This window comes from Lathamus discolor, chromosome 5 (genome assembly GCF_037157495.1).
Source record: "Lathamus discolor isolate bLatDis1 chromosome 5, bLatDis1.hap1, whole genome shotgun sequence".
NCBI classification, from domain to species: domain Eukaryota; kingdom Metazoa; phylum Chordata; class Aves; order Psittaciformes; family Psittacidae; genus Lathamus; species Lathamus discolor.
The window spans coordinates 43,427,727-43,451,089 of NC_088888.1; the positions used below are offsets into that span (position 1 = coordinate 43,427,727).

The 23,363-nt window shown below is 41.8% G+C and overlaps 1 protein-coding gene across 3 annotated transcripts; it reads right to left on the reverse strand.

The window, feature by feature from the left end:
* Nucleotides 1-1,223: 1,223 nt before the first annotated feature.
* On the reverse strand, nucleotides 1,224-23,293 carry RMND1 (required for meiotic nuclear division 1 homolog). 3 transcript variants are annotated; one of them, XM_065680578.1, is made up of 13 exons: nucleotides 23,213-23,293; nucleotides 19,856-20,373; nucleotides 15,032-15,140; nucleotides 12,046-12,121; nucleotides 11,657-11,696; nucleotides 10,850-10,894; nucleotides 8,160-8,260; nucleotides 6,867-6,973; nucleotides 4,715-4,779; nucleotides 3,789-3,865; nucleotides 2,538-2,658; nucleotides 1,650-1,766; nucleotides 1,224-1,403 (listed from the first exon to the last, which is right to left on the reverse strand). In XM_065680578.1, exons 2-13 carry the CDS (start codon nucleotides 20,357-20,359, stop codon nucleotides 1,371-1,373), a joined length of 1,395 nt encoding a protein of 464 aa, XP_065536650.1. In that variant the 5' UTR covers nucleotides 20,360-20,373; nucleotides 23,213-23,293; the 3' UTR covers nucleotides 1,224-1,370. The 3 variants fall into 3 exon arrangements, with proteins under 3 accessions (XP_065536650.1, XP_065536651.1, XP_065536652.1); XM_065680579.1 differs by lacking the exon at nucleotides 23,213-23,293 and adding an exon at nucleotides 20,829-21,023; XM_065680580.1 differs by lacking the exon at nucleotides 10,850-10,894.
* Between the last annotated feature and the right edge of the window lie 70 nt (nucleotides 23,294-23,363).

Consider the following 23,363-nt stretch of genomic DNA (forward strand, 5'->3'; position numbering starts at 1 on the left):
TCTACCTTACAGGATAATTAAATGTCATTTTCATAGAACAGTTTGGGCCATTCTCCTTTATTCAGTCACTACACGCCCCCATAAAAAGTCCCTCTCCAGATTTCTTGCAGGCCCCTTTAGGTACTGGAAGGCTGCTCTAAGGTCTCCCCTGAGCTTTCTCTTCTGCAGGCTGAACAAGCTCAAGGCTCTCAGCCTGTCTTCACAGGAGAGATGCTCCAGCCCTCTGAGGATCTTCGTGGCCCTTGTCTGGACTCTCTCAAGCAGGTCCACGTCTCTTTTGTGTTGTGGGCCCCAGGGCTGAACGCAGTACAGGGGTCTCAGGAGTAGAGGGGCAGGATCACCTCCTTCAACCTGCTGGTCATGCTCCTTTTGATGCAGCCCAGGACATAGCTGGCTTTCTGGGCTGTGAGCACACCCTGCTGGGTCAGCCAACAGCCCCAAGTCCTCCTCAGGGCTGTTCTCACTCCATTCTCTGCCCAGCCTGTAGCTGTGCCTGGACTGCCCTGACCCAGGTCTAGGACTTTGCACTTGGCTTGGCTGAACTTCATGAGGTTTGCACGGGCCCACTTCCCAACCCTGCCCAGGGCCCTGTGGATGCCATCTCCTCCGAGCATGTTAACTGCACCACACAGCTGGGTGTTGCTGACAGGCTTGCTGAGAGTGCACTCAATCCCACCATATACTACTTCGCTCCTTGCAGCTTGTACTGGTAAGGATCAGGAAATGTGATCAGGTAGACAGCCTAATAATAGAGAAATTTTGTGAATTTTAGTTTATCATTTTGGTACAGCTTCATGTGACCTCAGATGAAAGTTCAGCCAAGTATGGGACTACATTTATTTAGAAGGTATGTAAGTATGTAAATGGAATGGGTAGAACATAACACTATATGCAACTGCCAGGTATATTAAAATCATGCCACATGAAAACAAGCTTGGGGCAGTCATGGCTACTGAAGAAGGAGCTGGGGAAAACTTAGTCAGAAATGCACGAAGTAGCAAAGTACTGAGCATCTTTTAAACTGTCCAGGAACAGGGCAGTAGAGTCCTTCACCAGATCAGAACAGTCAGCACAGAAGGGATCCGTCCTTCTGTCCTTGCTTATTAAGAAGACAAAGCTAAATCTCCCCCTGCACCAGCCCTGCATGCATCTGGGCCTACTCACAGATTCAGACTTCCCTAACAGCACTAGTACAGCAGCTGGGAATAACATTCACAAACTGATTTATTATTGTTCTTTTTATTCGAGTAGAAGATGTACATGTCTATCAAGAGCCATGATTCCACTGTTTTCCAGAAGCATACCACAGACAGTAATTTTCTGGGCCATATGAATTTGTCAGTTTTCTTTTTCCTGAGTTTCTTCTGGCATCAGAAAGCTACCCTTGCGAGTTCAAACAGAACCTGTGGAATAGCAAACACATGAATATGAGTTTTTATTTAATAATTCTTAAAACAGCTTACACAGGAAACAAGATAATCTGAAAAACAACTATAGCTGCAATTCAAAAGTGCCTTGCAAAGAGCTGAAGACCAATCCTATTGTACAGTATAGTGCATTACATCAATAAAATAATCTTCATTCTCAAAGTACACAAATTGCACTTGTTATTACGTATTCAGTGTGATAGTGGAAAGTGCCCCACCAACCTCTATGGTGATGAGTATCACTATCATCCACTCGAGGCGCAAAGCGTGCTTTTCATTCAGGTGATTTCGCATCAGGTCTGTCAGCTCCATGCAGTGCTGAAGCTTCTCATTCATTACCTGCATCAAGAGATTGCAAATACATGGCAAACCTGGATTCTGTAACTGGAATGAGATCACTAAATAGAGGAACACAGTCCACAGAAGGGCTCACTGAACAGAACGAAAAGGGTGTTGACACTCCTCTGTGAAATAGTAGAAAGCCCTGAAGGCAATGTGCACAAGCAACAGAGGTTTCAATATGAACAAGTCTGTTGTTTCTATAGGTTCACAAAAATAACACGAATTTAGATATGCATCTGCAGGAATTAAACTGCTTCTAGATGACACCTGCTCAGAGAACAGGCACAAGCAAAAGAAGATGCAGCTACTGAAATGCCTCAAAAGTAAGTAAATATTTAAAACTGCTGAACCAGCAGAAGTGGTAGTTTTTGTGTTGCTTATTCTGGTTAAGCAGTTAGCATCCTGTCACCCGTCAAACTGACCTGGATGATCACATCAGTAAAAAGAACACGTCACATCTCAAGTTTTTTTACTTGTTTTCTTGCACACATTTCAGAAGAGGAATTAAATCTCGTAACTATTTAAAGCCTAATTTAGTGGCTCAGGAAACAGGCAATTAGTTCACATGAGGCAGTACTGTTAACCTTAAGTGGGTAAAAGATACGAGTGGTTTATGAACACATGGAAAAAGGGACAGCGCATAGGATCCTATTTTTCTTTATCCAGTTTCTGCAATTAAAACAGACATTCAGGAGCAGTATGTCACCCTGCTGAGCTGGAGACAGCTGATCTGAGCATGGAAAATTCTTATACCAGTAAGACACCTACCTTAACTCTGCGATTAATGTTGAGGAACTGGCACGTCTTGTCATAAAGTTCTTCAAGTTTTTCTCTGTCCCAGTAGAAGTCGGGTGTTATTAGTAGGTCTGAACTCAGATTTATACGGTGCCTAAAAAAAAATGGGTATGACAGTAGTTCAAACTTCCCTTTGGTAAGTACAGGAGCAAATATTTACATAACAGTTAAACAGGAAAAATTTCCTGTAATTTTAAGTAAATTGTGAAAAGAATCTCCTTTCATAATAAAAAAATACAATTGTTGCCACGGTTTAAAATTAGCTACATCTCCTGAAACTTCTGAGAACACTGTACTGGGTAACAGTTCTGAGCACAAATGACTTTTGCCTTATGGCAACACTGCGTCCTCAGCTGGTCACCTTCCTTAACTTTTGATATCTGCAGAGGAGTCCTTGACTGTGTTGAAGCTGAGGTAGTGTATGAATGAGTTACTGGTGAGCTCCTTAACAACTTGTCTGTACCTCAGAACTCTTAAGTGTGACTGGTACTGCATGCTGGACATGTGGGCATGGCTCACCCTTCAGAACCAGGCTAGTGTCTCAACATTGTGAAGGCCAAGAGCTAAAGCCTCCCACCCTCAACCTACTGCTCACGTAAATCTTTAAGGGACACTTAGAACATCATTGCTCATCACTTCACTAATCCTTCAAATAAGAATATAAACCCCAGTGTTTAAAATAGGAATTGCTTTTTAAATAGGTAATACTTCTTCACCAAGTTTGAATTTTTTTGTAAATCAGCATGTAATGCTCTGTATTCTCAATGGCCAAATGTCACTTGAAGGGGTGGGGGGGAATCTCAGCTTTTAAATTCTTATAATGTAGCAGTGGTTTCTGATTAAGTCAAAGGAAGAACAGAACTCACAGAAGAGTTTTACTAACTGTAGGCTGTAGTTAACAGTTCTGTCTCCTGGTATCCTCTGCATACTCTAGTATCCACTAAAGGTACTGGTGATGAGACAGGTGCTGCTGGACCCCGGGAGGGAAAAGGGTGTGGAATTTGGACATTTACAATACACTTAGTACTGCCCATCTACAGCTGAGATGCTGTAGTGTAGTGGGTCCTCTAACATGAACAGCACACACGTCTCTAGCCAAAACAGGGTTGAAGGAATCCACTCCCACACCCTGTGCTTAGTGTGCATTCTGATCTTTGTATCGTGCACAAGTTAAAAATTGAGTTCTGTTTAAGACAATGTCTTGGGAGTAACAAAAAAAATTACCTTAAAGCAAAAAGTTCTCCAATCTTCTGCATTACATCTGCATGAGACAGTTTTACCTTCCGTCGTGACTTCAGTATCTGCAAAGTAACAAGTTTTTCACTGCTTGATCTAGTAGCATGTACTAGTAGTTAACTGGTCTGGTGTTTTACAGCCTGAAGTATGTATATGAGTTAGAATCTGAATGTATACTGTACTTATTAACATCTAAGTTTTGTTTGCTCTGTACTTTGCTTACCTAGCTGTGTAAGCATATCACCATGCAACTGTTCATCCAGGTTTTCCAATAAATCACTGAGTGTGTCACCAGTATCTATAACAAAATCCTGAAGCATTTTCTATGAATGATTTCCTGAATAAGACATAATTTGTTTTTTCTTCCTACTACTGTTATTTTTAAGTAATGACAGCATTCTTTCACCTTTAGCCATTTTAATAAGACTTTTTCCTACAACAAACAATATATTACCATTTCCTTCAAATAATAAAAGATGCTGTTTTCTCTGATGAACCCTACAAATCTTATTTCTACGTGCTTTGTACTTCAGTTGTTCTCATGAAAAGCTGTGATTTAAGTAATTCACTCAAACTCTCTATTATATTCCAGTTAAAGCATGTTATTTTTAGCCCAAACTGCCACACATGTTGTCTGGCCAGTTTTTTAAATGCCGCTTGTCCTGTTACATATACACATTCAAGAGTGGCACAACACGGGAAACATTATTCCAATGCAGAACCCCACTCCCAGCCCTTCAAAGACTGACGGTTTCTTGTCCCACCACTTTGGAGGTGTTCTGAGCTTCTCCATGTTGATGGCTTTACCATCAAACATGTTCAGCATCCACTTGCTTTTTCCACATCCTCACCTGCATCTTATCTTTTAAAAAGCACAGGAGAAAAGGAGGGGAGGGGTACAAACAAGACCTCACCTCAGGAATTGACTGGATGGATTCCACAAAGTTATCCAATAATGATTCCCAAATAGCCAGCTTTACTGCAACACAGAGGTGACAATTAAGAATACTGTGAGTGGTATATATGCCTTCAAGTAATCATAACCTTAAATCTGCCAATGTGCTGCTTCCAGGCACTGTTTATATGTATCAATGCATTTGCAACAAGTTACCATTAGTATTATATGATCAATGTTTGTAAGCCTATGACAAGTCTGGGCTGGGCACTGACACAGCTCTGCACACGGAACCACCCTGAGGGCAAGTCTCTTCTCCAAACCATCAGGTCCTGGGGAGTTTCCTCTCCAGCTCAAAAGTTGTGTGTTTAAGTGCTCCACCGTATGTAGGAAGTCTTTGCAAATTACATTCAAAGGAGGTTCGAGATAATGAGTCACGCTGGAGCCCGGCTGACTTGATGTGCCACTCCAGAGTCTGCAGGTTTCCGATCTGCAGAAATGCAAAATCACTGCTTTTCTAGTGTCCTGCAGAACTCTCATGCTCCATCTGTCCAGTACTTGGTGCAGCATATTCAAACCACAGTTAGGTTGTACAGACACACCAGCTGTACTTGTTAAAGCTAAATTCCAACTTAAGCAACCTCCCATTTTGGTTTTAGGTGAATGTACTGTTCAGTGAAGATGCAACTTCTCTTCTGTGGAAGCTGTTCAGCACAGGCAACGGCAACACAAATTCTACCTCAAGCCCCAGCTCGAGCCTGGAAAGATGTTTCTACAGAAGGATGATATAACTCAGGCCTTTGTTCTTTAGTCTGCAGATTTCCCGACAAGAACGAAGTGGAAACAGATAAAAAATTAACCCTACTCACTCAGCAGAAATTAGTCAGGGAAGATTTAATTGTCAAAATGAACTCTTTCATGGTAGTAATCAATGGTGTCATCTAGTGAGGACACTGACAGTAAATCCAATGCCAAACATTTTTCACACTCATCTTCTGAATATAGAGGCCTACTCCAAGTCAGTGACTTAAATGACATCTAATTTAGCCCCTGAAAAAAAGCCAACAGGCATTTCAGCTATCACTGGTTATTTCACAGAGGCTGATTCCTGCTGTGTCATAAATCTGACCTGGACTATACTTGAATTCTTCATTTTATTGAACATTATTGAACTGTTTTCCTTTATGATGTGCATGCCTCTAACATAAATCGGTACCAATTACCTCCTGGGAGTAAATTGCTTGCTCCATTATATGTGGCATTACTGTTCCATGCAGTGCTTTATGAATAGGAAAACTATAGCGAACAAAAGGCTTTTTTTCTCAATAGCTCTTCCTTTGACAGTCAAGAACTATGTAGTTATGCTGTACTCCTTAATCAAATGGTGTATCACTTCAAAAACACACATTCTCTTTCTTGGTATCTCTTCTGTTTAAAGGTGCACTTCCCCCAATACTACAGGAATCCTGTAACTGACCCTAAAAGTAGGGGTAGACAGACCAGGCTCCCTTTAAAGGTCTTTTTGAGGACAGGCTTCCTGCTGTCAGCTTCTACTCTGACATCCTACCTCATCTGAGGTCTGAAGCAGCAGAGAGGTGTACTTCCTCAAGCAGCAGGCCCACTGCTGAGCCTGACTCCTTCCCAGTGCCTCCTGCTGCCTCCTGCCATGGCCAGGACACCTGGAAAACATTATCTGTGACTCTGGTCCACAGCCCTGATACTGGTACATCTCCCAGATGGGAATCACTGCTCTACATGACTTCTTTGGCTGGCATCTATCTTTTTTCTGCTAGAGGAAATGATGTCAGGATGAATTACCTAAGTTTACTTACAGCTTTCTAATACTGGACTCTGCACTTGTTGCTATCCTGGAATTAGCTGTCAAGGGTGGTGAACAGGATGCTCAGTAGAATGTGTCTCTTTTGCAACACGTTTCTTAACGTGCTTTGTTCCAACTTGAAAACAATTAACACTGAATGAATGCATTCCAATTTACAGAAAACAAGGTAAAGCTTTGAAAAAAAGGCTTTGAAAACGAATCTTCCCACTGAAGCGCAATCAACCTTTACAGTTTGCCTAAACCAGACACAAGCCACTGTACAAGTCCCGCTTCTGACAACACTTCACAAAATCCACAGCATAGGCTGATACAACAAACAGCATTAACTTACCAGAAAGACAAAGGGCATTTGAAAAAGCGAATTTCTGCAGAAGAACTTCATCACTATCCAGCTCAGAATTTAACAAGATTTCTCCTTTATGAAGCTTTGACTGCCCTCTGTTAAAACAGGATTGAAGCACCTTTACTGACTGAGCCACCAGCAAAGGAGCATTTTAAGAACAGTCAATGCAAGAAAGCTTGGTTGTTTATTTATATCAAGCATGCCACTTCTATATGTATATCATCCCCATCCTTGCATTTTACTCATATTCAACCTGACAGTAACGGAAAGAAATCACTGAAAATTAGTTCCTTTAAGACGAATATTATGACCAAATTTTCTAGGTTTAAATGAAACTGCAGCAAGCTATGATTACAATATTACTACATACACACAAATCAATCAGGGTAAGCAGGATGCTGGCCTCCGTCTCCTGTATTATCTCTGTGCTTGTTTTCCTTTTCTTCTGTCACTTTCACCAACCTCCCTCCCTCCCTTCCTGCTATGATGTTACTTTCCCTGAAGCCTCTATTGCACAGTGGAGTCAGGAGCAATGAAAAGACTGTAGGAGTCATTCTATTTATCATGTCAATCTCACTATGAAACTTGCAAAATCACAAGGGGATATGTTAGGAATCACAAATTACACAGCTGGGTAGCACCTGCAGTTTTTGAGTGACCAGGAAAAAGAAAAAGCAAACCAAACAAAAACTTGTCCTCTTATCAGGTTACCTTAAATTAGCTCAACCTCATTAGCTCGGCTCCTAGTGTTACAGTGTCCTGTCTAGGAGTTGGTTTTTGGTGCTGTTGAAAAGTTACAGATGATTTATATGATAATTTACATTGAGAAATATTTCTGTAGAGATCATTTGCTCTCCAAGATGAAAAAACACTATTTAACAAGGCAAGACAACTTGCACAGTTATTGTTTCACAGTATTCAAGTTACAGCTTTCCTAGGAAGTGATGTATGTGTGTAATTACATTTTTGTATAGGACCCTACAGGGCACTAAGGAAACGTACATAGGGAATCCTCCTTAAAATCAGACTTGTCTCAACAATGTGCAGCTGTTTTTTAATATGAGGTACACGGTTTCTGTTTGGCATTGCTGAAGAACACACTCACTATGGCGATTTTAGCAGTACAGAAAAAATGTCCATTTAGATTTACTGTTTTCTCTTTTCCTTATTTCACTAATTAGAAACAAGAGTAAGGGCAAGTATATTTTTACCAGCTGCTTCCATCTGATTTTGTTTCAGGTGTCTATCAGCTTCTATATAGAGTGCCTGAAGATTACTCACTCTCCTATTCTATAGTTGATCTCTTCATTCTCCCAGTGGACCAGTGCAACTTCATATGGCTGAATTTCATGCTGTTCTAGTACTTGCATGACACTCTTCATCTAAGCAAAAGACAATTGCACACACAGAGGAACCGTCACCATGCAGGATACTATCACTCTACAAAGATCTCGCATATCATAGGTTCATGAATACAACTTTCACGCTGAAGTTACTTAAATAATAATGAATAGGTTTGCTAAGTAACAAAGTGATTATTAACACCATTCACCTCTGAAGCTATCAGTAGCCACATGGAATAATTTGTGGCTATGAACAACTGCAAGGAATCTGTGAAGATTAAAATGTCATTTAATGTCCACATATATAAAACGGGGTAAGGATTAACCACAGCAGCAGTAAAGACAATGTATGTATTGTAACAATAAGCTGTACAAGATTCTGGCATGTGACTGAGTGTGGGAATGAATCTTTAGGATAAGTACTTCAGGTGGCTGTTTCTGTCAAAATTACTAGTTTGCTGCTAAAGTCAACAGTTTTGTTTCAACTACCAGAGGTTGCTGAAACAACAGAAATATTACAGACATCCTTAACCCCTACAGAAATCGTAAGAATTGTTTCAGCTCACATTTTACCCTGTAAACAGTTAAATACACAGCTTTACTTGCGAAAATAATCTCATTGTCATTTTATTGTCAAGTACACTAAAACCTGATGCAGGATGAAAGAGCCCTTTTCTCTCACAGAGCTTTCTTCTCCAATATCTGACTTAGGAACCCTCATCCTTGTTCCTTTTATGAGCTACAAGGCTCCCCTCATAAAAATCATTCTGCAGTTAGAACAAATTCTGAACTAAAAAAAGCACTCACCTTAAAAGGCATTTAGCTACACAACAGCCAACAAAAAAACCCAACACAAACCCCAAACAAAACCACCACAAACTTTTGATATCTAAATAATTTAAAGAGGTGAATCTTCTACTAAATCATACTTAAACCACTCTCTTCAAAATAGCAGAGAATAGTAAATCTGTTAGTGCAGAACTGTATGCTAGTAAACTGGTCATGAAGCCTGGTCTTCAGGCTAACTACCCAAAAAATTCCTGTTGGATCACCTGCAAGAGGGATTTTATTTTTTCCTTAATCTATGTAAGACATAACATTTTCCACAAAAAACTCCAACCCTACAGCTCTAACTGCTCGTTTCATAATCCTGAATTCCGCATTAGCATGACCAGTACTGCCATCTATTTCAAATCTTGTGGTAAAAAAAGGTATGAAAAATTACTGTCATTTTTTAAGCAAGAAGTGTGTGCTCTTTGGCCAATCAGCTCAGCCAACCAGCTATGCTGTGTTCAGGGACAGTTCAGCGATGCAAACCCCTCTGAAACAATGCCAGAGTTAACAGCCAATCCATAATGCAGCACTCCAGGCTCCACAAGCATGTTCATTTGGATCTAGCTTTGTGAAGTCATTACTAATACAGTAAGAATTATGCTACTAATAGGCTTCAGAACTACAACCAGCTCAGGCTTCCCAGGGCCAGTACACAGCAAGATTTAACAAAGCTTTTCAGACCGTAACTGACTCTCTGAAATTCATACGTCTTGTAACATGCACACAAAGTTCTTCCATTGCTCTGGATAATGAGAAATTGTATTCCAGTGGCAGCTTTCTTTTAGCTAGATGGAGTAACACAAAGGCTTCCACCAAGCGATGTGAGGCCCGGCCTGATTTTATAGAAGGGACTAGCTATGACACAGTACATTTAATGAGAAGTTCAGGACTCACTAAATGCAAACTCTTGCTATTACAGGCAATCACATCACACAATTTCCTGTTAAAAAAACCCAAACAACAGATGAAACTGCACCTTAAAGCTAGTCTAGCTTTTGCCCTTGTTGTTCTTTCACAGGGAAGCTGTTGCACAGCCTCCCTACTCAGGTATGTGAAAACAGTGTTTTACATTTTAAATTTCTATTCAAGATCAGTCTGTATTTACTACTCCTTCTGTTCAGTGTCTGTTTCAAAATTTTTTCTTCTCTTAATAGCAATTCTGGAGTATCTTTTAAAAAGCAGTTTTGTCCATTCACAGTGATTCGCTACGTCCTGTTTTACCGAATTACTTTTGGTTTCTGTTCTACAGACCAGACCAGTTTGGTTTGGTGCTGGTGGGGTTTTTTTGTTTGTTTCAGTTCACTGAAACACATAGATTAAAATACCCCCTCTATCTGAGCAAGCTGTTTGCAAGTTCAAGTTTTGATTAGGATTTCATAAGCAGAGAGAGGCAGTTCTTTTATAAATAAAGATAGCAAAGGACCAACTAAAGTTAGTACTACTGACAAGAAAAACATGGTATCAAATTTTCAAAGGTACTTAAGCATGTACAGAAAACAGATTTTAGAGTACTCTGCAGGTAGAGGTGCCCAAGTTATAAAAAACACAGGAGTTAGTCAGCCAGTCTTCAGTAATACCTGTAAATCAGTAGCATAGTTACAGCCATAGCATCCTAAGTGGGCTACAGGTAAGGTTTGAAGGGAGAACTAGTATTTTTGGCAGGCCAGCTGATACACTGAAACCCCCCAAACCAGACAGGCAACCAGGAACATTTCAGGTCTGAAACAGAAAAAAGTGAACTTGAATCCAGAAATTGCCTGCATCTGGAAACAACTGCTCTGTGTTTTCATTTACCTTAATGAAAATCCTCCTGTGAACTTCTGTACATCTCAGTATCACCTGTTTAATACACCATTTAATTTCACATACTCTGTATCTAGAATCCAGTTTTATTTAACCACAATAATAAAAATCAATGTATTAAAAAAAGCAACTGTCTATAAATATACCCAAAAAATAGATACACCTGTGGCATACCCCCTTGCTCAGCAAAGAGTGCCAGATTATTGTAAGGGGTATGTCATTTCAGTATCAACATATTTTAACAACTACATCAACCAATACAAATCCTCCTTCAGGAAAACTGCTAACTGGCAGAAACAGTATTAAGAAGTTCCTTACAAATTCTGACCCTTTCAAAGTTATCCAAACGTAAGTTTTGAATACTTTTGAGTTAAATTGAACAAAATACAACAATCTTTTTCTTCTAAGATATTTTCTGTTACATTACTGCGTCTCAGACAACCATTCACAGGTTGATTTCTCTCATCAACTTCTTTGAGTTGCACAGCTGCAAGAATTTTCTGTCAGTCTCACCAGATTAAAGTTTCAGATTTTTTGCCTTGAGTAGAAAATGTTACTCACTTTCTATGTTACACATATATTTGCTCATTTTGTGCATAAAGTCAAGTTTCAAAGGCGATGTATCAGCAGCAGGCAAGATAAGGGCAGCAGCAGGCAAGTACCTGCACTCAACAGGGGAAGGATCTGTCCTTCATGGAGAGATCCAAGCTTCCAAACAAAGCCCAACATTGCTGACCTTGGTGGGACTGACAAAACATCTGCTTATGATGTTTTAACAAACAGTTTTGCTTTACTTACACTTTTCTCTTCCACATTCCAAAACACAACAGCCCCTTCCCTGTGAATTCAAGGAAAAACTGAGCTGTAATTATGCTGTTTTAAATGTATCTCAGGGCAACACTCAAGTTGTACAGTGGCAATTTTTCACACTGTGAATCAAGAAACTTAATACAACCTTCACTAACTACCTAATACTTGCTTTTGAATCACACTTTAACAAAACCCTTGAAGAGGCAAGTCATCTTTCAACCGGTTAAATAATTTTGATTTTTTTTTTTAAATCATTCTGATTGGACAGTTATTCCCTGAGTTTCATGAGGTACTATTATGCAGTGATCTAGCAAGCTACACTACTTCTTTCACATCACTGCTATTAATAAAACTTTTGGGTGTGATTTACAGTTTACCTGAAGAAAAAAATCATGCCAGGATCATCATCTTTTGCAGATTTCTCAGTACCCATCACCAAAACGTTTGCAGCATCTAGTTTGAAATAAATGGAAAAAAAATGAAGAATTGGTCAAACTTCTAAATATGATAGCTATAAGCATATAATTCCAGTTTAACAGTTACATGCCAACACATCAGTCAGTCAGTCCCGTAGTTTATTTTTCTGATGGAAATGCTTGCCAGCAAACTACACTATTAAACTACACTGCTGCTCTGAAGTGCGATGCTCCAGAAAGACTCAGCTGCTACGCTAAAGTTTACTGGAATCTTTAGTTAATGAAATGTAATGAACAGTTCTGAAGAGCAAGACTTAAGGGAAAACTGATGCAGGGCACAGTAAATAACCAGTAACAGAATACAGAAGCGGACATACAACTATCGAAGTTGCCCACAGCTGCAGAGAAATTACCATTCAAATCTGCTTACCCAGAAGATCTTTCTTTTTGCTATACAGTAAGGGACTAATCTGCACTCAAATTGTGCTGACTTTGATTTGACAGTCAGAAACTTGAAAGAACATACCCCGAGGCCAGGAGAGGGTACACCTGCATCTTCCTTCAGTTCAGAAGCATGCTTTTGAAGTAAACCTTCCAGGCACCCTCATTTACAACACTTCTGACGTGCATTGCAGAACAGTGACGGAGTACAAAACTGGATTTTTTTTGTTGCATTAAATTAAACTAAAAAGAAGCGCTAAAAAATGCACCTGTGGTACTCCAACTGCCAACAAGCATTTCCTACAAAGTACTAGACTTGAGCTAGTGGAAGTAGAATGCCCCAAAACTTACGAACTGTGGATGCTAGGCTCTCAAAACAGGGTCTTCTTTTTTTTTCCTCTATATATGTGCTCCACTTGCTTATATAGATATCATTTTAGAAATCCTGATGTTGTTTTGACAAAAAAGGTTACTTTTCAGCATGACTGACCTTGTCGCAGAAATACTGGGAGCAAGACCAGCAAAACCCCCTGCCTCTATTATAAAGTGAGATTCTGCAAAGAGAAATTTGTAGGGCCTAACAGCTAAGCCTTAGTAAGTTCAAATCCTCTGCAGAAAGATCACAAGACAAGCAACAAGGCATTAAGTTCAACCTGTATGCAAATTCCACATTCTGACTTACTCCCACAGAGGCGAGATAGACTAAGGCAGCAGAGAGAGATGATTACGTATCGGATATACTTTTGCTAATACCTGAATTGAGATCACACAATTGGTCTGTATGAACTCTGTAACTTTCCTTTCACTTGCTATTCCAGTTCAGAAACACGTGATTTGATGAATCACTAGAGCAAGTTTTGGCTGTGAAGTCTGAGTTCGCCATGGAAGGAACATTTCTCTGCATTTTCTTATTTCACTTTTCAGACAGCACCCTTATCTCTCCTTATCCACCCCAGACAAAACATATACAATTGGAGAAAATGTGGTCCATTGTAAGTGGAGGTAGAGGACTTGCCTCTAAAATATATTTAAAAAGCTTAAAAACAATACTCATGCTTAGGAAGAACAATGCAAAGCAACAGATCCACACCATAATTGCTGATTTAGATTTCTATGTGCTAGTGTTTTTTGATTTTCCAAGATTCAGTGTTTGAGTTGGTATCCAACCACTGCTACATGCACAAGCCAACCACCACAACACAACCGATCTGCCGCCACAATCCACCATCCTTGTCATCATCACTTCCTCCAAACTTTCGATAAATGAAGTATCTATTGTAAGGAGTCAGAAACACACCAAAAAGAAAATCAAAGAACTGGCAACCCCCCCCCCCCCCCCCCAGGCTAAAATACCAGCAACAGCCTTATGGTTAATTCCCAGTCTTGCTGGGATCGTACAGTTTCTATCCCAAAGCTGTGAAACTAGTGCTGGTTTTAATACAGTGAAACTACAAAGAAAGACAAAGCCCAGAATCTAAAGCACCTTGTCTTTCTGAGCAGGATGATCATGGGTAAATCTTGATTTTGTGCAAGACCCACTGGAGAATTACTGCACTTGGATTATTAAGTGTTTGAGAGGCAGCCAGATATTTGATAACCTTTACCGAAATGCCCATAAACACTGTCATTTCCTTAGCTTCATCCACAGCTCATTCTAAGAGAAAAAAAAAAAAAGGCACTCTACTGCCATCATACGAAAACCACAGCTGCTCTAGGGCATAAGGTTGCTTCAGCTATAAAAAGCTCCATTTGTTTTTCTCTTGTAGTATACTTCAGCTATTTCTAAGCTATACTTTCCCAAGTCTTCAGAGATACCCTGTATGGAAACCAGAGCCGATTTTTTTCCTGAAACACAGCTAAGCAAAGCAGCATTCAACAATTGCTAGGATATATTTGGCCAAATAATAATAACTAAAATGGGTATCAACTGCATTCTCTCTACTAGAATTAAGCATTTATGTACATATCTTTTTCATTTCACTTAAGTCAGCAAGATTCTCTCTTGCATGCCTTCCTCTCCACCCCTCAGTGATTTTTACATTAACAGAAGTGTGGATATGGAATCAAGATGAAACACTTCAAATCACAAAATCATTTTGACAGCTGAGGCACTACGGTATCACATTACTGAAAGATTAATTAAAATAAAAAAAAAAACTTTCAGATTTTTTTTCAGTTACTGAATTTATATAGAAACTCTTTGTATCAGAAAATTTCCAAATTAATTTTTCCTGCATGCATCTAATTTTTCAGTACTTTTAGTGTAAATTTATCACAGGGCAACAGCAAGTGCTTGTTATATTCTATTCTGAAAAGTTTAGTTACAGGGCCTTTTTTTTTTTTTAGGCAAATGGAATGTTTAAGCAAAGCAGTTATCTTATAGGCAGTATGATGTATTCCAGGGGACTACCAGAATAAGTATACATCAAGTTATAAAAATTATCTACCTCACCCGTATTTCACTTCCCAAGGTAAAACATTGCTTTAATATGTTTCAAAAATCTACCTCTAGGCAAACTTGTTATTTCAACATATCCATGTGAAGTCAGGTCATGACACAGATTACCAAGATGATATTCATCTGCTGTTGCAAAGGCTGTGCACTGCATCAGATTCTGTGCCAAAGGAACAGAGATTTGAGTTAGGGCAAGGCTGAAGCAAGATGTTCATAAAGACAACTGTTTGCCTCAAATTTATCATGAGAGTGACATTTTTCGTTCATTCACCCTTTTCTACAACATCATTGCCATGTTGTCCATCTGGTGTAGAAGCACTAACGAGATTACTCACTCCCTGTTAAGTGGAAAAGCAAATCACAGACTGAGATCAAACCAGGTGACATGAGAAAGTAACACCAAAGAACTTTGTGATAGAGCCACAAAGTGAACCCTTCCTTCATGAATGCCAATCAAATGCTTCAAAAGTAGAGATACACTTGCTACTGCTCTCCCATCCTACAGTTTATGATATGACATACTCGTCTGACCGCTGAAATCAAAAGCAAGACACCCCCAATACCAGCTTTAGCATCTATATTTTAAAGACAAATGGAGTTAACTATCCCAGCCTGCTTATCAAGTAAACATCATGTTCTTTAACTGTAAGGGTGGTGAGGCACTGGAATGGGCTGCCCAAGGAAGCTGTGAATGCTCCCTCCCTGGTGGTGTTCAAGGCCAGGTTGGACAGAGCCTTGGGTGACATGGTTAAGTGTGAGGTGTCCCTGCCCATGGCAGGGGGGTTGCAACTATATGATCTTAAGGTCCTTTACAACCCTAACTATTCCATGATTCTATGTTTCTATGATTCCAGGCACAAAGCTCACTGTCGAGATAATGAGCCACTGCAACACTGCAGCACAGAAAGTAACAGATCTTCTGGGCCAGTTGTAGGCGCTGCAGATCTACAGTGTCACCCCAAACTGAATCTTGTGCTAAACAACATGGTTTCAACTGACATCACAGTCAAACCAGACACAACAGCCAGAGTTTGTCTCAATATCCACAATCTTAAACAACTAAACTGCCATATTCAAGACAATGACTGCAAAAATGACTTGCAATGAGACTGACTCATGTATGGTGAAGAATAAGAAAGTCAGCTGTATAAAGATTTTCTTGATTAATCAAACAGGTCACAATAAACCAATTCACAAATTCTACTACTCATTTTAAGTGGATTATTTTGTTCTGATAGCATGTATGCCCCATGACAATGTTTGTTAGTACAATGCAGTATAAGATATCCAGAAAGCAATGTGTCTCATTGTGGATCAGTCATTTCCCGGCTTTTTGTAACTAATACAAATTGGGATGTAACTAACAACAAATGAACAAAAGATCTGTTCCCATCTGCAAGCATTTATAACCGTAATACACTTCCAACTTAAAATCCAAATTATATTCTCACAGCAATCATACATTATCAAACAGCAAGGCCCTCCTTGGAGGGCCCGTTACCAGTCATCAGAATCATGCCCAGACTTCTTAACTTCTGTTCTTCAATGTTAACATTCTGTTATCACTTCCAAAGCTTTCCTTACACATCATCTTAATCCACTGATCACTAATAGAAAATAAACTTTAAAAGTAATTACAATATTCAGTGAGCAATTTTGCAGGCCTGTTTCCATGACTGTGCTATGAGCTGAGTTAACAGAACTCCGTTTTCAGTTCCTTTGCTGCTGTACCTTTTAAAGCTGCATTATCACAGTTTCATCTGTATAAATCCATTCTCAATCCCTAAACTGGCAAGGCAAATTATATATTTCAAATTCTTCCAGAAAGCTTTGGTTATTAGAAGTACACATGCTCTGCCATGAAACTCAGGAGTTAAGGGAGCAAACTCTTCTAGCTAAGATATCATCTGTAAAACCTCTATCCTGCTCCATGCTTCTGAGAGTTTACTACTTGCGCTACCGTTCATTTCAGGGCAGATGCACTACAGGACAGACTTTCTGCCTTACTGCTGCAATTTAGCTTAGATGTAAAGACTTTATATTTAGTTAGAACCAGAAGCTTCCTACTAAGACTACATACTTGAAATAGCATTTTGGATATGTACTAGTCTGGTTCTTCTAACAACGTACTGTTTCACTTAAGTTTTTACTAAAATCCTTTTTGATGGAGAATATTTGGATTGCATGTAATCTGAGATTAAGATGCCTAAAATGTATGTGTCCACAGGCACTCTAAATGTCTAAGTTACCATGATGGTGGAGATACAGCCAAAAAGTCTACAATGAGTGATTCGGCTACTCTAAACCAGACATGTTAACTGGCCAATCAATGCCATGCCTTCTGCTATGTCACTTTCACCTGCAAACTTAAAAAAAAAAAATCAAACAACCAAAACAAGCCCAGAGCACAAGATCTGAACTGCTGCTAGAAAGAAACTCCAGCTACTCACCATCCTCCTCCATTCTGCCAACAGCTGGGGCTTCACTGAGATTCTATTCAGAGCACCACAACAGCTACCCCTAGGAGCAGCCATCCTTAAGTACCTCAACAACTCATTTTCCGTATCACCAACAACTGTAATTAATTCTCCTTAGCCCATCCCTTCCACTTGAAGCATACAGAAATTTTTAAGAAAGAAAACCTGTAGGATGAAATTAAATCTTCCTATCACCATATGAATCAATCTTTATCCTAAGTGTAGCAAAAACTACATCTTTAGTTGAATTTCAAGCTTTCTCTATACTATGTGGCTATAGCACTAAAAATTAGCTCAGAGGCTTTTCAAGCCATCAGACTTAAAGAAATTAACTAAACTGAGCAGTGGTACCACTCACTGATGGACTGACTATATCACTTAACTGCTTTCAAGTAACTCCTCCATCTACCCCGAAAAACTGGTCTTACAACCATTTATCACCGCTGTTGCTCAGCACTCTGCCTGTAAACACCACATGAAGACCAATGCTGGGGAGGGGTGTGAAGGAGCTCATTCACAGAGTGTTCTGCAAAAGAAAGGTGTCACCTACAACGCCCTCACAGGCAAAAATCACCGGAGATCCTCGGGGTTCAACTAACTGAGAACCTTAGGAGTGGGCCCAGAGCTAGAGTCTCAAGAGGCAGAGCACGAAAGAGAAGAGGCAGAGCAAGAAAGAGAAGAGGCAGCAGCTTGCCCTGAGGTAACAGCCTTGGTAATAGGGCCTGTGTTACCCAAGGGCCCTTGGTTGCCTCCACACAGGTGCAGGAAGGCAGCAGTATGTTTTGTGACACCAGGATTTAGAGAAAACCAACAGTGCATTGAAAATCCCCTTAAGGATTCTCCATTTCCACTACTTCTATCAGTCATCTTGCAGAAACCAGCCACATCTTTCAGTTGTCTTTCTGTACATAAACAGGTAAAAACCCATGCTTATTCCAAAGGACCATCAGCCTGCAGTTGAGACGACAGCGTGGTCTCTTGTAGATGGGGCTGCAGATCTGACAAAACCACATGGGGTTTATTAAAAAACAGCAAATATTTTTGTTAGGTCTGAGTTTATGTCATTTCTGGCACAGCATTTTGCCATGTGGAAGCTTTCTTAGAATATATATTATTATTTCAGTATGTCAGGCAGTATTTTCTCTGTTTCTTCACTTTGGAAGAAAGTAAAAATAGCAGTGTATATTACTTGCATAAAATATGTATGAAAACGTCAAACAAAAAAACTGCTTGCATTCTGTACTGCCATTTAAAAGCCTCAAGAATCTAAAAAAAAAAAAAAAAAGGACAACAAAAAGCAGCAATGTCTGAATGTAGCACCACAGCATCATGAATAGCAAGCTTGAAACATTACATGGTATTTCAGGACTAATACTCTTCACTTTCTTTTTTCAAAGCAATGGGAAAATACAAACAGGAGCTAAAGACTTCATTCAAGACAAGTTATCTTACATTAAAGCATACTCCTGCTCACCATACAAAATATTACAACAGAAGCTTAGATGACAGGGCAAGCATTAAAACGTCTGTGCTCACTTTCAGAGGATCACGTAATGGACACATTTGCATCGCTGAAGCTATTTCTGAAAGCACAAGACTTGTTTCAGTTTCATCCGTAACAAAATTTTATTAACAATATCCTGGAACTCAGTTGCTGTAGCTTGAAGAGAACAGTAACACTTCTGATACCAGGATTTTCTTTGGACATCTTATATTCAAGTACGCTTAAGGCCTGCCTTGGCTAATACTGAGGCTTGTAAAGAACTATCTTAAGGAAAAACAGCCACAAGTATGCACTGTTCCACTTAACCATATCTCATTTTATCCAAAACAATTTGCTGCTGCAGTTACTCTACAGACCTTGGAGCCTGGAGATCAAGGCGCTATTTCTCCACATGGAATAATCTTCCTCAAGTAACACTGGCTACATTTGCCATTCCATTTCCTATCTGAAAGTTAATCTGAGTATAAACTTTATACTATTCATTTCCATCTTGCATTCTGTTTGAGTGAGGCCTTAAAACTGGGTAGAACTGGACAAGCAAGCATACCTAGGGAAAGTTAAATTATTCCGAAAGATAGACTTTGTTTCTCAATATTGAATGTAACGTGAGAGCACTGGTAAAAATTATTTTTAAAGGATTTCATATTTCCATATTAATAACCACTTCCCCCCACTTTTGTTTACACATTCCTAATAATCTCCATTTTATCTTCAAAATACCAGACACATTAACTTGTACCAAGCTTGTTTCTGTTTGCAGATAGGGTAAATAATGAAATCCTCCCCCCAAACATGCTCATTTCATTAACATGTTAATCTAAACCCAAATCTGAATCTAAATTAAACTGATGAAGTTCCCTTAATGTTATACAGACTGTAAACTTTATCTCTTACCTGCATGTCTGACAGTAGTGGCTGGTTAGTTCTGGATGGCTGCTTAGTCCTTGGTGCCTTCGGTGGCCTCTTAACTGGCTGGCTACTGTGTTTTGGAATAATTTTGCCAGCTGATACAACTGTGTAAAATCTTGATGATATGTTCCTTAGCTTTGTAATATGCTCTGTACTGAGCTTGTAGTTTTCCATCATCGCCGCACCAAAATGTTTCCAGGATGGAAAAAAACCCTCCCCACTCCGAAAGCAAGCATTTTTTCCCAAAGCCGATACATCTCCCTGGAGCAGCTGGCAATTCTTGACTTGCACATATCGACTTGTCAAACAAGGGAATGCAGTTTTCAGAGCATACAAATCCCAAGACTTTGCTCTTCTGTCAGATGTTCTGTCAACTTCGTTATTCAGCTTTAATAGCAGACGTCCAGTTTTATTAAAGCTTTGGCACTGGTGTATTGTTGTTAAAGTGTGGAAAGCTCTAGTTTGAAGATTTGGAATTTTCAGTCTCATTGCTTCCCTCAAAACTGTATTTAAAACAAAGAAACAAAATCATCCATCAGTGCTTTGTAAAGAAATAATACTATTTTTCCCTTATCTAAAAGGTAACACCCCTCTGCTAATACTGCATTTGTTAGTACTCATAAGTACATAAACACTGCCGGAATTAAACATCCTTCTTTTCAATACAATGGAAATACTGTAATTAAGACCAAAACACATTACTGATCTGTGTGCTCGCAACACATGGTGAAAAAGTAGAACGAGTTGCTACGTCAGTACGTAAGCAGGCATCTTTTCCTTCTGTTACTCATTTTGTGTAGCAGTCTGTACCCTCAGTAACCCCACTGATGAAATTACTCATGAGCAAGCACACACCTTAAAGAGGACATCAGACTCTGTGAATCATGATTTTACACATAATAAAAACAATTAGATTACTACGCAGTTGCATGGGAACATCACCCGTGAACACACTTACACTGATCTGCACCAGCTCAATCTGCTGTATCACAAACAGCCAAGCATGGATCCAGCTCCATTGGTCTCTCTCGACTACAGCAAGAGGTTACAGTTTGATCCTGCAGGTACTCACTGGTGCCACAGGGCCTGCAAGGCCTGCTTGCAGCTCTACCCGTGCCGACGGAAACACGATAGAATCCTTATTCTGTTATTCCAGACTAAGAAGAAGCTTATAGTTACGCTATGTTGCAAGAGCTGATCAAATAAACTTCAGAAGCATTCACTTCAGTGGGTGTGTCTCGCTGAAAAAACTGCAGCATCAAGTCCCTGCCCCATCTGCTTTTATTAACCAAGAACATTTCCCTTGCAACACAAAATCCATCTTTAGCAATTTGTATAAGAGATTAAGTTGTATAGTTTGAAGAAAATGCAAATTTCGGATTATTTTTCAAAAACTGTGTAAAGAAGGATCTTTAATACCCCCAATATATTTACCATAATAGTTCAACCAAGCATTTTCTTTTAAGAACAAATCGTTGTGTGCTGAATGCAACATACCTTCCATCCTGACAGGAATACCTAGATACTAGCACAATACACACATAACATGAAAAAAACCAAAACCAAACCCCACCCTGACATAACTTAATGCGAGTACTCACGTTATGGTGAAAGAGGCACAATTCTTAAAAAGGAAAAAACAAAGCCATGGGGGGGACCACAGAATAAGTAACACCTTTTTACCCGATTTCTGAACCTGTTATTTGCATACTGACTAAACTAATCATGATTTTAATTTCAAACTTGTCCTGTACTGAAAAGGGGACCCAGAAGACTGCCCAGAAGGCACTCTGTTGTTTTTATAGGCCTGTTACCTCCGGAGAGCTGAAAAACTCAGCAACTGCAACCCAGGGTGGTGGAGAGCCAGGACAAGGGAAGACATCTCAGGAGTACCTAATGGAGACTCACAAGTATCAGGTGAGCCTGTGCTTTCCTAGCCAACAACACCTTTGGCTGAATCACAGTGATCCCAGGGGTGACTTTTCAACCACACAAGCTTATGGTAAGTTACAGGGAAGCACTGATCATATGGACTAAATTCCACTGGGGAGCCTGACCACCAGATTTGTAGCAGCTGACGTACCTAGCCGGGAAGTGGAGGATAAAGCTGTGCATGAGATACGCGGGATAAAGAGCTACCAGAGCAAGACACCCGTCTGCAAGCAGCAGGAGAAAACCAGCACTTTATTTTCCAACGTCTCTCCTACACAGAGCACACTTTATTCACACCCACTGCCTTGCCAGCCGGAAGACCGCAAGACGTATGGAGAAGCTGGGCCTGCTCCGCTGACTGAAAGACGCAAGGCAGGCCAGAGCAAACCGGCGCAGACCGGCGCGGCCCAGCTCCCCCACTGCGGCGCTGCGGGCTCCGCGACAGCGGTACACCCGGGGCCCACCCCCGCCTCGCTGCCGCCGCACCCCACCCCTTCCCAGCCCCCACAACCCCCGGTGAACAACGGCCGCAACTGCCGCCCTGCCCCCACCGCCGGCAACGCCCCCTCCGGTATGCGCGGGGGGAGGGGAGCGCCGCGCTCCCATTGGCTGCCTACCGGGGCGGGAAGCAGGCCGTCAGGAAGCCAATCAGGAGGAGGAGGAGACGCCCCGCCTCCGCAGGAAGAGGGAGGCCGGCACCGCCCCAGCCCGAGGCGGCACGCCGGCCCCCGGGCGGCTGACGGGCGCCCCTAGGGGACGAGGGGACGTACCGCAGCCGGGCCGAGCGTCCCCAGGAGGGGGCCCGGCCCCCCGTTCCGTAACACTCGGCTGCCGCCGCAGCCGCGCCATCGCTGAGAGGCGCTCAGCGGTGCGGCCCCGCACTACCAAACTATGGGGTGGGGGGGGCAGCGAGCGGCCAGGCAGCCTGCCTACTCTGGCAGCAGCAGCCCGGGGCGGAGGAAGGCACGGGGCAGGAAATCTCCCCCCACCACTACTCCTACCACGGGCAGGGCTCTTTCTCGCCCCTGGACCTGCCTCCCCTCCCTCGGCCCACGAACGTGCCCGCGAGGGCAAGCAGAGCCCCCCACTCGCGGCACGATCGGGGCCACGGCCAGGGCGGCTGAGGCCGGGCGGAGTGGCGCATATCCTCCCGCAGGCGCTGCGGCAGGCCTAGCCCCGGGCGGACGTGCCGCCGCCGGCCGGGGCAGTGTCTCCGTAGAGGCCACAGAGCGCCCTCCCCCTGCCCAGGGCCCCATGGCGGCTGGGACCGGCGGCGGGCACCCGCCCAAGGCAGCCGCGCCGCCGCCGTCCCGCCCTTCCCCCTCCCTCCCTCCCCGCGGCGCGCTCCCGCCCGCCGCCGCCGCCGCCGCGGGAGGGGCGAGGCGGTTCCCGCCGCGCGCCAGCACTGACCTGGGGGAGGGGGCGAGCCGCTCTCCGCCGCGCGAGCCCGCGGCCCCGCCCACCGCCCGCCGAGCTCCGCCAGGGCGCGCGGGCCGCCAGGCCCCGCCCGCCCGCCCGTCCGTCCGTCGCCGTGCTGCGCGGCGGGCGCGGCTGGCTTCGC

Excerpts from the sequence above, each read along its gene's own strand:
- RMND1 (XM_065680578.1), bottom strand. The coding sequence starts at position 20,359 with ATGAGACTGAAAATTCCAAATCTTCAAACTAGAGCTTTCCACACTTTA. Across the intron at positions 11,697-12,045 it reads GGCATGATTTTTTTCTTCAG|GGAAGGGGCTGTTGTGTTTT; the intron begins GTAAACTGTAAA and ends TTGAATTCACAG. Across the intron at positions 6,974-8,159 it reads ATCAACTATAGAATAGGAGA|AGGGCAGTCAAAGCTTCATA; the intron begins GTGAGTAATCTT and ends CTGTTTTAACAG.